The 13481-nt window shown below is 39.7% G+C and overlaps 1 protein-coding gene and 1 long non-coding RNA gene across 2 annotated transcripts; both read left to right on the top strand.

Moving 5' to 3' along the window:
- Nucleotides 1-1643: 1643 nt before the first annotated feature.
- LOC135466069 (uncharacterized) lies at nt 1644-3983 on the top strand. Its single transcript, XR_010444084.1, has 4 exons — nt 1644-1822; nt 2378-2602; nt 3523-3610; nt 3886-3983. It is a non-coding gene; the product is annotated as an uncharacterized LOC135466069 (long non-coding RNA).
- Nucleotides 3984-7941: 3958 nt separating this feature from the next.
- Nucleotides 7942-13481, top strand: LOC135465938 (sialin-like). Its single transcript, XM_064743320.1, has 4 exons — nt 7942-8067; nt 8616-8766; nt 9907-9997; nt 11352-13481. The coding sequence occupies exons 1-4, from the start codon at nt 8004-8006 to the stop codon at nt 11463-11465; spliced, it is 420 nt and encodes a 139-aa protein (XP_064599390.1). The 5' UTR covers nt 7942-8003; the 3' UTR covers nt 11466-13481.

Here is a 13481-nt window from a genome sequence, read left to right as displayed (position 1 = left end):
TTTAATTCACACCAGAGACTCAAGACGTTAATCTTTAACTCCAACATCCGCAAGTACTCCTTTCCAACTCTTTCAGTACTTCTCAGTTCAAACCAGGGACTCAAGACGTTAATCTTTTAACTCCGACATCCGTAAATACTCTTTAATTCACACAAGAGAGTCAAGACGTTAATCTTTAACTCCGACATCCGTAAGTACTCCTCAGTTCACACTAGAGACTCAAGACGTTAATATTTTAACTCCGACATCCGTAAATACTGTTTAATTCACCCCAGAGACTCAAGACGTTAATCTTTTAACTCCGACATCCGTAAATACCCTGTAATTCACACCAGTGACTAAAGACGTTAATCTTTAACTCCAACATCCGCAAGTACTCCTTTCCAACTCTTTTTGTCTCTGCCCCGCCTTCTCCCTCCCTCTCCCTCCCCACCCATGTCTCTCTGTCTCTCTGTCTCTCTCTCTGTCTCTGTCTCTCTCTCTCTCTCTCTCTCTCTGTCTCTGTCTCTGTCTCTCTCTCTCTCTCTCTCTCTCTCTCTCTCTCTCTCTCTCTCTCTCTCTCTCTCTCTCTCTCTCTCTCTCTCTCTTCTCTCTCTCTCTCTCTCTCTCTCTCTCTCTCTCTCTCTCTCTCTCTCTCTCTCTCTCTCTCTCTCTCTCTCTCTCTCTCTCTCTCTCACATCCAAGTTCACCACTTCCAAGTATAGGTAGGCCTATGGTACCTGATGACAGCGACCGCATTGGTGAGAAGCACCTGAGTCATTATTCCGCGCTGGCACGCTAACCACCTCGGCCACGGAGGCCCACCCTTAACTTTGGTATTCTCTCGCATTTCACAGGTGCATGACTAACCCAGATAACTGTCTAAGAAAAAGAACCCAAACAAGGTAACGGTACATTACAGATACAAGCACGTGACTCTTCAGATCAGCATTCATAATGGAGGCGAAGGATGTTACCCCATTGATAACCAACACCACGGCTACCCACAACTATAAAACAGTGACTGGTAAGTCATGAAAGACCAGATAGAACATGAAATTAACCAGTAGCATGATTTAATGTTTAGATATATTTATCTATTTATTTATTTATTTGATTGGTGTTTAACGTCGTACTCAAGAATATTCATTTACAATGAGAGGTAACCGATGAGCGCCCGGTCGGTGGGGGGGGACCCACGACCATCTGCAGGTTGCTGGAGGAGTTGTATAATTTAATTTGTGTGATTAGTGATGTATGGGGCCCGATTTGGCTTATGCAACCAATGTCTTACTGCCGCCGATGCCTAATGAGGTCGTAATCGTCAATCAACAATCCTCACTGGTTCGGAAGCGGCGTTCAGGCAAGAAACCCCAAAGTATGATAACAGTAAATTTAAATCATAGCTTTAAGTTTTTCACATTAGATCACAATCCAAACATGGATTACTATTCAATACAGGTTTTTATTTCCTGATATTTTCCTATCCAACAATTAGTCTTGGTTCACCAAGAGTAATTCTGTGACGGCATACTCTCATGTGCCTGGATAGTATTTCTACTTTTTAAAAAATATCTTTACAGAAAGCATTCCCTCTTACGAGAGTCCAATAATAACCTGAAAAAGTGCCAACGCTGACGTCATGTCGGTGGATGACAACATACATGTGTTTCCTAGGGATGGTTCTAACTTTCACGGTCCGGGCAAACCTCGTCATGGCAATTGTCTGTTTGTTTCCAAAAGGCTTCAAAGTGGATAATGACTCAGTATCTGTGTTAATTTAGACGGCACAGATGAACCCGCCTACGAAATTTCAGCAAATACATCCGGAAACACACTGATGGTAACATTCTAGATGTTTTTGCTTTTATTTATCTTAATATATTAACACACAGCGCCCGACAAAGTTCTAAAGATTTATACTGATGGGTGTGTGCATGTACTTCCTGTTTGAGTGGGAGCAGGCGGCTGTGCGTTCTAGGAAGCAGTTAATCGCGGAAACTTGTTTTTAAGGTACAGTGATGCATTGTAATGCTGCACGCCCGGTCATCCAGATTGAAGTGACTTGGATATCACGCAGTTTGTTCTCACTTTTCGAGATTTATTTTTATTTTCTAAAAATTTCTCAGATGGTTTTCAGCTTCGTTCTTGTTATTTCTTCTGTTCTTTCTGTGGTTGTCGCGAACCCAGAATTGCCATTGATACCGACGTACTGGGCTCGGAGGAGAATTTTGGGTTCCCGGGTCTACCTGGTTTCCTCTCACTATAATGCTGGCTTCCGTTGTACAAGTGAAATAAACTTGAGTACGGCCTAAAACACCAACGAAATATATAAATAAATCCTGATGGGCTCTGTAACATTACTTTGTCACTAGTATTCTATCCATTCGTCCTCAAGGCTGCTGGTTGGAATGACAAAACGCAAGGACTGGCACTATCAGCATACTATTACGGCTGTATTGTATCACCAATAATGGGCGGTTACGCGGCCACGAAAAGTGCCAAATCCATCATGATCGTAACCATGGCTTTGGCCGCCATCGTTACCGTGGTAACACCAATGGCGATTCCGTATAGCGCTTACGTCACTGTGGCGCTGCGAGTAGTGATTGGTCTGTGTGGGGTAAGTATTTTGCGCATTGATTTTCTTACCTGTTGATGTTGCAACTTCAGCCCCGAAAGTATACATATCCCCAAACTATCGCGTGGGAACATACAATACCACCACAGTCAGTGTCCAATTTCAAGACTAATAACGCAAGTTAAGACTTTAAAATGACATAGGTCTAAGACAACTTTATGACCCTGGGATCAGAGTTTCCGTCTTAAGGCAGGCCTATCAACAATCCTTTCTTCAGTTACTACAGTTATTTAACTTACAGCTATCTTTATTGGCGAATTAATATTGTTCGATATGCATTTCACAGTTAAGATTGTACAAATTGGGGAAAGTTTCAAAGCATGTTTTTGCTGGAGACAGTCAGATGAATATTATATCATTGGTATACATTTTTTAGATGAATTTGGTCGCCACATACACACAGTACCGGTACTCTAAACTGAACTGAAAACTGACAGACAGTAAATCTCTGTACACTCTAACGTCGATGTCCACATTCTACATGTATTTAATATATTGTTCTCGACTTATTCCAAATGCCGATGATAACATATACCGGTAGTTGTCATCGCATATAGGTATGAATGTAGAATCCCTCGGGGAATAGAATGATATTCATTGTGAAGAATGATATTTATTGTTGTCACTTGAAACAATCAGATGGATATTATATCATATACAGACATTTTCTAGATGAAGCTGGTCGCCGCAGGCAACTTAGTTGCAATAATGCCGAAAAGGCGTTAAGCGATATTCATTCTGTGGCGAAGTTTGGATTCACGATATGTTGTTTGTTCTTTAACTTCTTCGCCTACATATCTAGAGTGAATTTATATAAATGACGATAAAGTAGAAAAGTGCATTGTAAATTCGGTAGTTCTATTCATTTATTTATTTTTATTTTTATTTATATATTTACTTAGGGAGTTTATGAGCCAGCAATGCAGCACTTGGTGTCTAGTTGGGCTCCCAAGGACGAGAGGGGGAAGATGACGGCTTTGTCACAGTCTGGTTTGTCTAAAACCCAAGTTCTCCGATGTAGAAATTTTAACTAACGTAGTAAACGTCATAAAATATTTATTTACTTACTTGATTGGTGTACTTCATGATTTTTCAAACATACGCCGACGGTTAGGTCTATCGGTAGTGGGAGCCGATTAAAAAATCCCGATAAACTGCTGACTTACTGTGGTAGAAAAACGGATTCAAAGCCGACGGACTACACGCAGCTATTCACAATAAATATGATAATTGAGAGGTGACTGAAAATGTGTTTCTGTTTGCAGGTAAGGTTGTAGGCAATGTTATATCGTTTGTTCTCTCCGGTATATTATGTACCTTTGAATTTCTGAGTGGATGGCCCCTGACGTTCTATGGGACAGGTAAGTTTATAGTGGCTTCTGGAATCATGCCCTGGTCAGAATTAGTGTGGACGTTGTACGTCATTTTGGGAAATGACCTTTCCTGTTGACCCGTAACGTCCATTTTGATTGACGGCTGGTATACGAATGTCTGTTTCGACCCATAGATTTATTCCAGTAGGCGTAGTACGTTTATGCCATTAGGTTAAACGCTCAGCACTAAGACTGTGTATTTGATATTACATGCTCTACACCTTTTTAACTTCATTTTTGTTTTTCATACTTGTTCCTCGAATCTAGATTGACATACGTTTGATAGTGATGCTCAAAACGCACTCAAAAACTCCTGGCGTCTATAAACTCAGATAAATCTTCAGTTATTGTTTTACTGTCACAGTCCACCATCCCAACGTGCACTTCCGGTCCAACTCTGCAGTCTGTGTTCAATGTTTCTCTGTTTATTTATTTTTTTTTTAAATTATAGTGAAAATGTTTTGATAAGGTAACGACGACCATGGTTATACAACCGTCGCTCCTTGTCCGGGGTCTGAAGCAGAATAATGAACGGTTCAACCAGGGCTACTGTCTAGGTTAAAAGAAAATAGGGCATAGCTATAACTTGAATTTCCATGTTTTCGTTCAGGTGTTTTTTGCTTCATCTGGGTACTTGCCCTGTGTATCCTGGTGTACGATGGTCCAGATAAGCACCCCAGGATCTCAGCGGCGGAGAGAGAATTCATAAACCAACGATTGCGCAGGCCTAAAAACAATGCCACCAAGTCAACAAAGGTATGATCGCCATTCAGCCTTTTTTTATTTATTTATTATTTATTTATATATTAGATTGTTTGTTTACGCTATACTCCAGAATTTTTCACTTTTACCATGTGTGGAGGAAACCAGAGTGCCTGAGGTAAACCCCCGATGTTTGGCAAGTTATTGACGTATAGTTTTCTACTCAATTGTGTTGTACAGATATGCACACGACATTGGTAAAAAAAAAAACATGCGGTCTTCATCGAACGTTGTGTACAAGCATCCACACGAGCCTCGCCGACAGTTAGCTGTTACCAAGGCTTCGTGTTGTCAAAAGCAGTCAGTGAACCCGCAACTCGCGTGTCCAAGCGATTCAGTCACCAAGAGGTCAAGACCTCGATGCAAGTTCACTAGATTCCGAACCGCGCCAAAAATATACCATTTTGTCTGGATGGACAGATGTATAGCAAACAAACAGACAAGCAGTCTTGCTTGATGTTGTCAATAACATCGTATGTTCATGCTGCTGAACCACCGCTGTTCGTCATGAATATAAAGTTCATTAAGATTTATAAACGCTACGTGATTGTAGGCCTGCTTGTCATTAGAGATAATGCTTACATATAACATGAACCAACATGAAGCCGGCTCGTCAGACCACTGGCAATATTTGAGAATATATTAGCTACGTTACGTATTATATTTTTTTATATAAATATTAAGCTGTCTTTCACGTATACGACTGTAGGCTAACTTTTCTAAGGTTATTTTGTTGGCGCTTACCGCAGATATTCTTTTTCTTTCCCTTGGCATTTCATCGAACGATTGCACAGGAAGTCGACACGGAAAGAAATGTTTTTCTGTACCATGTGTGGCCACAGATTAGCATATAATAGACTGCAGCCAGGATAATCAAACCTCGGCAGCCTCTGCAGTATGATAGTTGATGAATTGTCACACGTTAGTCAGTGAAATCAAGCCTCCTGTCAATTTACCGCTGTCAGTTTTTTTTCTAGCTATTCATGTATATGCTTTAAAAAGTTACATCCCCCTAGCAACATGGTTCAAACAGAATAAAAAAACATAGTTACACCCCCCCCCCTAGGACCATGGTTCAAACAGAATAAAAAGGTTATTCCCCCTCCCCTAGCAACATGGTTCAAACAGAATGAAAAAGTTACATCCCCCTAGCACCATGGTTCAAACAGAATGAAAAAGTTACATCCCCCTACCAACATGGTTCAAACAGAATAAAATAGTTTCATCCCCCTAGCAACATGGTTCAAACAGAATGAAAACGTTACATCGCCTAGCACCATGGTTCAAACAGAATGAAAAAGTTACATCCCCCTGGCGACATGGTTCAAACAGAATGAAAAAGTTACATCCCCCTAGCAACATGGTTCTAACAGAATTAAAAAAATAGTTACATCCACCCTAGCACCATGTCTCAAACAGAATAAAATAGTTACATTCCCCTAGCAACATGGTTCAAACAGAATAAAAAGGTTACAACCCCCCCCCCCCCCCACCCCCAGCAACATGGCTCAAACAACCCCCTAGCAACATGATTCTAACAGAATTAAAAAGTTACATCCCCCTAGCAATATGGTTTTAACAGAATTAAAAAGTTACCTCCCCCTCGCAACATGGTTCTACCAGAATAAAAAAGTAACATCCCCCTAGCAATATGGTTCAAACAGAATAAAAAAAAATAGTTACATCCCCCTTAGCACCACGGTTCAAACAGAATGAAAAAGTTACATCCCCCTCGCAACATGGTTCAAACAGAATGAAAAAAGTTACGTCTCCTAGCACTATGGTTCAAACGGAATTAAAACGTTACATCCCCCTAGCAACATGGTTCATACAGAATGAAAAAGTTACATCCCCCTACCAACATGGTTCAAACAGAATTAATAAGTTACAACCCCCTCGCAACATGGTTCAAACAGAATGAAAAAGTTACGTCTCCTAGCACTATGGTTCAAACGGAATGAAAAAGTTACATCCCCCTAACAACATGGTTCATACAGAATGAAAAAGTTACATCCCCCTAGCAACATGGTTCAAACAGAATTAATAAGTTACAACCCCCAAGCAACATGATTCTAACAGAATTAAAAAGTTACCTCCCCCTAGCAACATGGTTCTAACAGAATTAAAAAAATAGGTACACCCACCCTAACGCCATGGTTCAAACAGAATGAAAAAGTTACATCCCCCTAGCAACATGGTTCAAACAGAATTAAAAAGTAGTTACGTCCCCCCTAGCACCATGGTTCAAACAGAATAAAAAAGTTACATCCCCCTAGCACCATGGTTCAAACAGAATAAAAAACGTTAAGTAAGAACAATACAGTGATGTTAACTGCAATTTATTAGACGTCACTGGTTTAGAATTGCACAAAATGTTTATTATTTATAATTCGCATGAAAACGATACAAAGGAACCAGGACTCAGGGGTGCTTAGTAAAACAGCAGAATAGGAGCTGTCTTTTATTTTAACCCTTTCAAAGTATCATTTCCGGCTCGCCTTACATTCCAAATTCCCCACGTCTACTTTGAATTGCTGTACATGCCATTCATTTTCCACAGGGATATCGGTACTTTGTTTTCCTTCGGTAATAAAAGCCATGTATATAAGGTGTACAACTTCCCTCGAACAAGATACATCTACCTGCTGAATCAATACTCCGTAGGAATGACGTGTTCTGATAAAATGTCACATGATATGACGTTACAAGATATGACGTGTTTTCAGCAATTCTGTGTACTGTTCCTGAGTATGATGACTTGTCCGCCGTTTCTGGCCTGCCTACTGACCAAGTTTGCCGGTGCCTGGGTGTTTAATGTTCAGAGTTCGAACCAGCCGATGTGGGCTCGGGATGTGTTAGGCTTTAATGTTGAGGAGGCAAGTCTATCATTTTTTTTTCCCAGCAATTGAATAATTGTGGCCGTTGTCTGCTTCACGAAGATCTCTCAGTGTCCGACTGTCGGTTTATAATCAGCTCTATGTCAAGAATGTGTAAATCAGTCAAGTTTAGCCAATGTAATAATTACGAGATCTGTTGTACGGATGCATAGTAATCCCAATCATTAAAGCTAAAAAAATTTCCAGTCAAACTAATAGTTACCCACTGCCAGCTTCTGTATATAGAATTTCATTAAATCAGTAACATAAGTATTTTCTTATATTTCTTTATTTCATTAATTTCAGAATGGACTTCTGTCCTCCTTGCCATACATTGGCCAGTTTCTGGGCTCACTTCTATCCGGAGCTGTGATGGATCAGGCATCTAAGAGCAAATACTCAACGACGGTTGTGAGCAAAGCAACATTTGTTGTGTGTGAGTTGTCTTATTTTGAAATTTTATGTGTGGATTGTACAAAGTTTGACATTGTTAATTTTCCTTATTTAGATAGTGCTGAGTACACATGTACCAAAGGATCATGTATTTGGGTGTCTTGTCGTGTAACCTTTGTTATATAATGCGTAAAATGTGATGTTTTTCAATCTATCTTTGTTTTTTTTTTTGTCAAGGAAACCCCATCAAGGAGGCCTCCGTGGCCGAGATGGTTAGCGTGCAAGTGCGTGGAATGTTCTAGATAACGGAATTGTAGAGAAATAGGGCAATAGTATATGTCGGCGGACTATATATTCCATATACCACATAACTGCGTCATCCTTATCTTTTATCCCCCTTCTACAATTAATAGGGTATCTAATTTGTCACTCGTGGGATACAGAATGTTAGCTTTCCCATATGGAAGTCTAATCCGAACCAAACTGGTCCAGCCATCAGAAGACACACTTTGGATTTTTTTCTTAGCCTGCGCAATGACCCAGGAGCCTCTCCCCAATGCATTCACTGTGAGTTTGTTCTTGACCCTGCAGGTTTGATGGTGCCAGCGGCCGCAATTTTTTCGCTGTCATTTCTCACCGCTGAAGAAAGAATTCTGGCTGTTTGTCTAACAGTGATCACAACAACCGTTTACTCAGCTGTGCCCGTGGCACTGAGACTTGTCCTCATAGAGTTAGCACCAAAGTAAGTAACGGTACATAACCGCACGCTGAATATACTGCTTGTGGCCGTTACGAACGAACGAAAAAAAGTTGTTGTACAGGCTCTTGTCAAATGGTTGTAGTTTTCCTGTTCTTCGGGACAATTTTGGTTTGCATTGCACATACTCAACGGTTCCCTGGATGCCTTCCGAAGGTGCCGTAGTATATCGCGACCTTTGTCTCAAATTTGCGAAATAAAGTTAGTTCAGCTACAGCTCACATGTAGGACATTTTTCTACCTAGTGTCTCATATCAGTGTCTGTGGCATTTCAAAACACACTCATCTACTGGTGAACCACTGTTAATTGACAACAAAGGAAAACATTTGAAAAAAGGAAATGGCTCAACATGCCAAATACAATGAAGTTTCATAATTAAATCCACGTTTACTAAATTTTAAAGCTGTATTTTAAAGGAAATTAACTGTTCGCAAGATCGAATGTTTGGCACAGGTTCCTGTCGGTGTTTTTTTCATTTCTTGGCAGATCTGTAGTTGGAATTCATTATCCCTACTTGTCGGAAGCAGCATTTATATATGCAAAATAAGCCCTAAGAGTTCCTAAATCAAAATGCTATAACCAGCCTTCCCATACATCTGTATATTATCTTCCAGCCTTCATGTAAGTTGTCCATGAGACGTGTTGGGTTCAACAAAATCCGTTATCTATACACACATTCCACCTGACCTAAGTGCGATTAACTAAGTCTGTCGCTAAAAACTGCCACTGAAAACTCAAAAGCCTAAATTAACCATTCCTGGTCTCAGACCGGAAGTTGAAGTGTAATGATATTGCCGATCTTGCCAGTTCCCTGTTTTACATTTGTGCACCTTCCTGCAAGCGCGGTTAATACTGCGCCATAGGTTGGGTGATGTTAGAGATCGTTACGTTGAAGATGCCTTCATATGGGTAAGGTATAATGGTTTACTCTCTGAACTACAGTTTCCTCCACCCATAAACCTGACCGTCGTCATATAAATGAAAAATTCTTGAGTACAACTTTGAACAACAATCAAGCAAATAAGTAAATGCAGTTGTGCTTAAAGTTTGGAATGCTTTACAGAGTGTATGCATGCATCTGTTCACTATTTGAACATGTCACCCTGATCCTTGTGTTTACGCAGATATACGGCGATATTAATGGGCATACTTACAACGGTGGGCTGTATTCCAGGAATGATCGCACCTCTCGTTACATCTATAATAACACACGAGGTAATAGAACTTTCCGAACTGTCAATCAAGAACATACAATTGACCAATCATAGTCAGAATTGTTGCAAGTAGGTCAACCGGATGTCCCATACATTGGTTACAAATGTTCAGTTTTTCTGTGATAGATGGTTGTGTCCGTGTCTGTATACAAGGGCAGAAGTATGACGATTTCTATGAAGTTGCAATTCATTTGCCTCCTTAGAAACTAAACTGTGTTAGGTGATCTTTTATATTTGCTATTTATATATCATTTCTTTCGTATTCCTTTGGGAACTTGTGTTTTATTGTGTTTCGGAAATGGGCCTTGAGATTGTCTACTTGGAACGATTATATCGCGGAACTCTAAAACCGGTTCACTGTGTGATTAGTTTCACTGGTGTTTTATATATACCATTTACGCCATACTCAGATGAAATCCGTTTCAGCTTGTCGTGCTTCTGATCCAATCAACTTTAAAACCTGTTTCGAACACATGTTGACCTCAGTGGTCAAGGTCATAATTAGGTAGCATGTTTGCGCGTCAAGGCAGGGATGGACAGAAGCTTGATGTCACTCAAAAGTTATAACACACGTCAGTGTATACGCAAGTATGGAAACGATGTTACGGAGATCCTGTTGTAAAACTACTTTCCTTCGTATCAGAAAATAAATGTTTCTTCCGAAGATGACACCAGATCGTAGAATCGTATTAAAAATATAACTTAAACTAGGAGAGAATACTCCGGATAAAAAACATTAACTGATTATATGTGGCTGCTACTAAAGAGGCTATACCGAAGAGTTTTGGCAACAACAAAGAATCGAGCAGCACAAATCCAATCGATTTTGTGTCATTTGGTTGGAATATCCGAATTAATTTTAACAAAATGTTAACCTCGTCTGTGCAACTTTCGCCTCTTGAAATCGGTAATATAAAGACCTTATGATTTACAGATAGGGTCGCATTAGATTGTTCATGACTTTAACACTATTAATAGAATAGTCTGGTATTTACTGAAAGAGAATAATTTGAGGACTTTTTGATGAATGTAGATTTCGTTTTATTACCGAATATGGATTTTTTTACCGAAAATCCCCTGTATCTACTGGCTCAGTCGTATAGGATGTTCTCGTCGAAGCCGATAAGAAGTCAGGCACCTGGTGTATGACGAGTGGTAGTTTGTCTGAGCTCTCGAGATTCCTCCACCATAAATTTGAATGTCGTCATATAAAGTGAAAAACATCTTTACCTAGTTCTGCGTTAAACACCAATAAAATAAATGCAGTTATGTGTATTTAACACAGAAACTACAATTCAATCATTAAACATTGTAAAATTACTCTGACATCAAATTATTTCTGTCATAATTTTCAGGGAACTGCTCAGAGCTGGGCGGAAATCTTCTATATGTGCTCGGGGATGTACGCAGGCGCAGCTCTAATTTTCCTCTGCTTTGGGAACTCCAAAGAACAGTCCTGGAGTGATTGACGTAAGCATTATCTCGTGATGTGATCTACGTACTGGTAGCCAACACAAACTTTGCCTGTAACACATTGTACGCTACCTTGGCGCCATCTGCAAAGAGTTACCGCCCTTGCTGTTTGTGAAAGTTATGAAAGCATGTGTCCAAACTGGAACATTTCGAGTGATACCAGTAAATGCACAACCGATGATCTGGGATGATGCCGCCGTTATGTTAATTGTGTTTTCGCCACCGCAGGTTTTAGCCACGCTGACGAGGTCCGCGGTGAAACAAGAATCAAAGACACGGTTAATTTCTCATTAAGCAAAATCATGGTTAAATACATGAAAAGTTGCTTTAAATGTTAAAACTATACCTATGCTGTCTTTTGTCAACGCTTTCACGCCAAAAAAGTTAAAGTCAGGGATGAAAATCGCCAATTTCGTATGGTCTATAAATCATATTGTCCGCCTTTCGTTGTGTATAATATTGAGGCATGAGCTGGAAAGCGGTCGCCACAAATGTTATTTCCGTGGTAGAGACTCAGAGGTTTGATGCTTACATAACCAGAAGTTGTGAGTTCGACACCCGATTAGAGAGTTAAGTTTAAAAGAAAAGTGAACAAAATGCGGTGTCGTGTTAATAATCCCCGTCAAAACAAACGCGGCCAAATCCCTGAAAATTTTGGAAACAACCATTTGGGGTGAGTTCGTTAACAATGATGGAAACTCTGTGATGTTCAACGTGAATCAAAGGGTCTGGTTGACATCATCAGAACAGAGAACAGAAGACTTTAAGGGAATCCCGATGTGACATTTGTCAGAAAATGTACTTATTTATATGTTTGACTCTATCTCTTTTCTTATTTTATATAGCACAACACTCAACCAATCGAAATAATCCCTAGATCATGTACAGTATACAACATAATAATTCTGTGACATCTTGAAAAACAGTGTCACAGACAAGAACATTTTCAACTGAATGATGCAGACTGTGCCACAAAACAAGCCTTGTGCATCCCTCTAGGGCACCTTAGTCATAGTTGTGGTATTTTCTAGCAACATCAGTGTCAGATTAGTCATTCAGAGTTTACAGTTTATGTCATTTACATATTTAACTGTTTAATGACACACAAAGTGATATTTTCAACAACAAAAAACACAGGTAGGGTGCCTTATGGGCATATTGACACACGAGGATTGTGTTAAGCGATAATATACAGACGCGTATGAGAAACAGAACGATATATGCAAGTCCGTGCCATTGTCTTAGAACACCTTTATCTTAAATGCTGATTGTCTTAATTATCTTATATTATTTATTAAGAATTATTTTGAGCCTTTTATTGTTCTTCTAGGCTTCCTATGAAACCAAGTTATTATCTAAAACAAATTTGCATATATCTGACATTAAGAATACTAGTATTTGCTCTGTGCGGCGTGCACCATGACTGTTTGGGCCTAGAAAACGCCAAATGTTCGAATCCAGTCAGTCAGTATTTGCTCTGGAAAACTGAAAATTGAGTCAGTATGACCGACGAAAATAAAAATATCGGTTGACACAGACCCTTCATTTAACATATTGCCCTCATGTATACACAGGGTTGTCAATGTAGTTGTCATAACAATAAAAAAAACGATTGTGATATTATTATTGGTTGTGTGAAGATCCTCTGTTTGACGAACAAAATATCACTCTGTCAAAGTTTTGTCATGCTATGCTCTAAACCTGGGCAGACCGCTTCGGTGGCCTAATGGTTAGAACATCCGCATCGAAGTCGGGAGATCCGAGATCACAACCCGGTCGGGTCATACGAAAGACTATGAAAATGGTACTTGTCTCCGAGTGGTAAGAGCAAAGAAACAGGACTGGTTGACCTTGTGTGAGTATAATGTGACTTCTGGGATGTATAAATAGAAAAAATGATATTGGACACAGTTATCACAGAATTTTTTTTTTTTAAATTCTATAAAGTTTTGAAAGCCGAGAAGATGAAGTTCTGCATTGGGGATATGGCACTGACAGTCAATTCACTCCTC

This window comes from Liolophura sinensis, chromosome 5 (genome assembly GCF_032854445.1).
Source record: "Liolophura sinensis isolate JHLJ2023 chromosome 5, CUHK_Ljap_v2, whole genome shotgun sequence".
In the NCBI taxonomy this organism is placed as follows: Eukaryota; Metazoa; Mollusca; class Polyplacophora; order Chitonida; family Chitonidae; genus Liolophura; species Liolophura sinensis.
The sequence above is the reverse complement of the archived record's forward strand: the minus strand, read 5'-3'. Positions and strand labels throughout refer to the sequence as shown.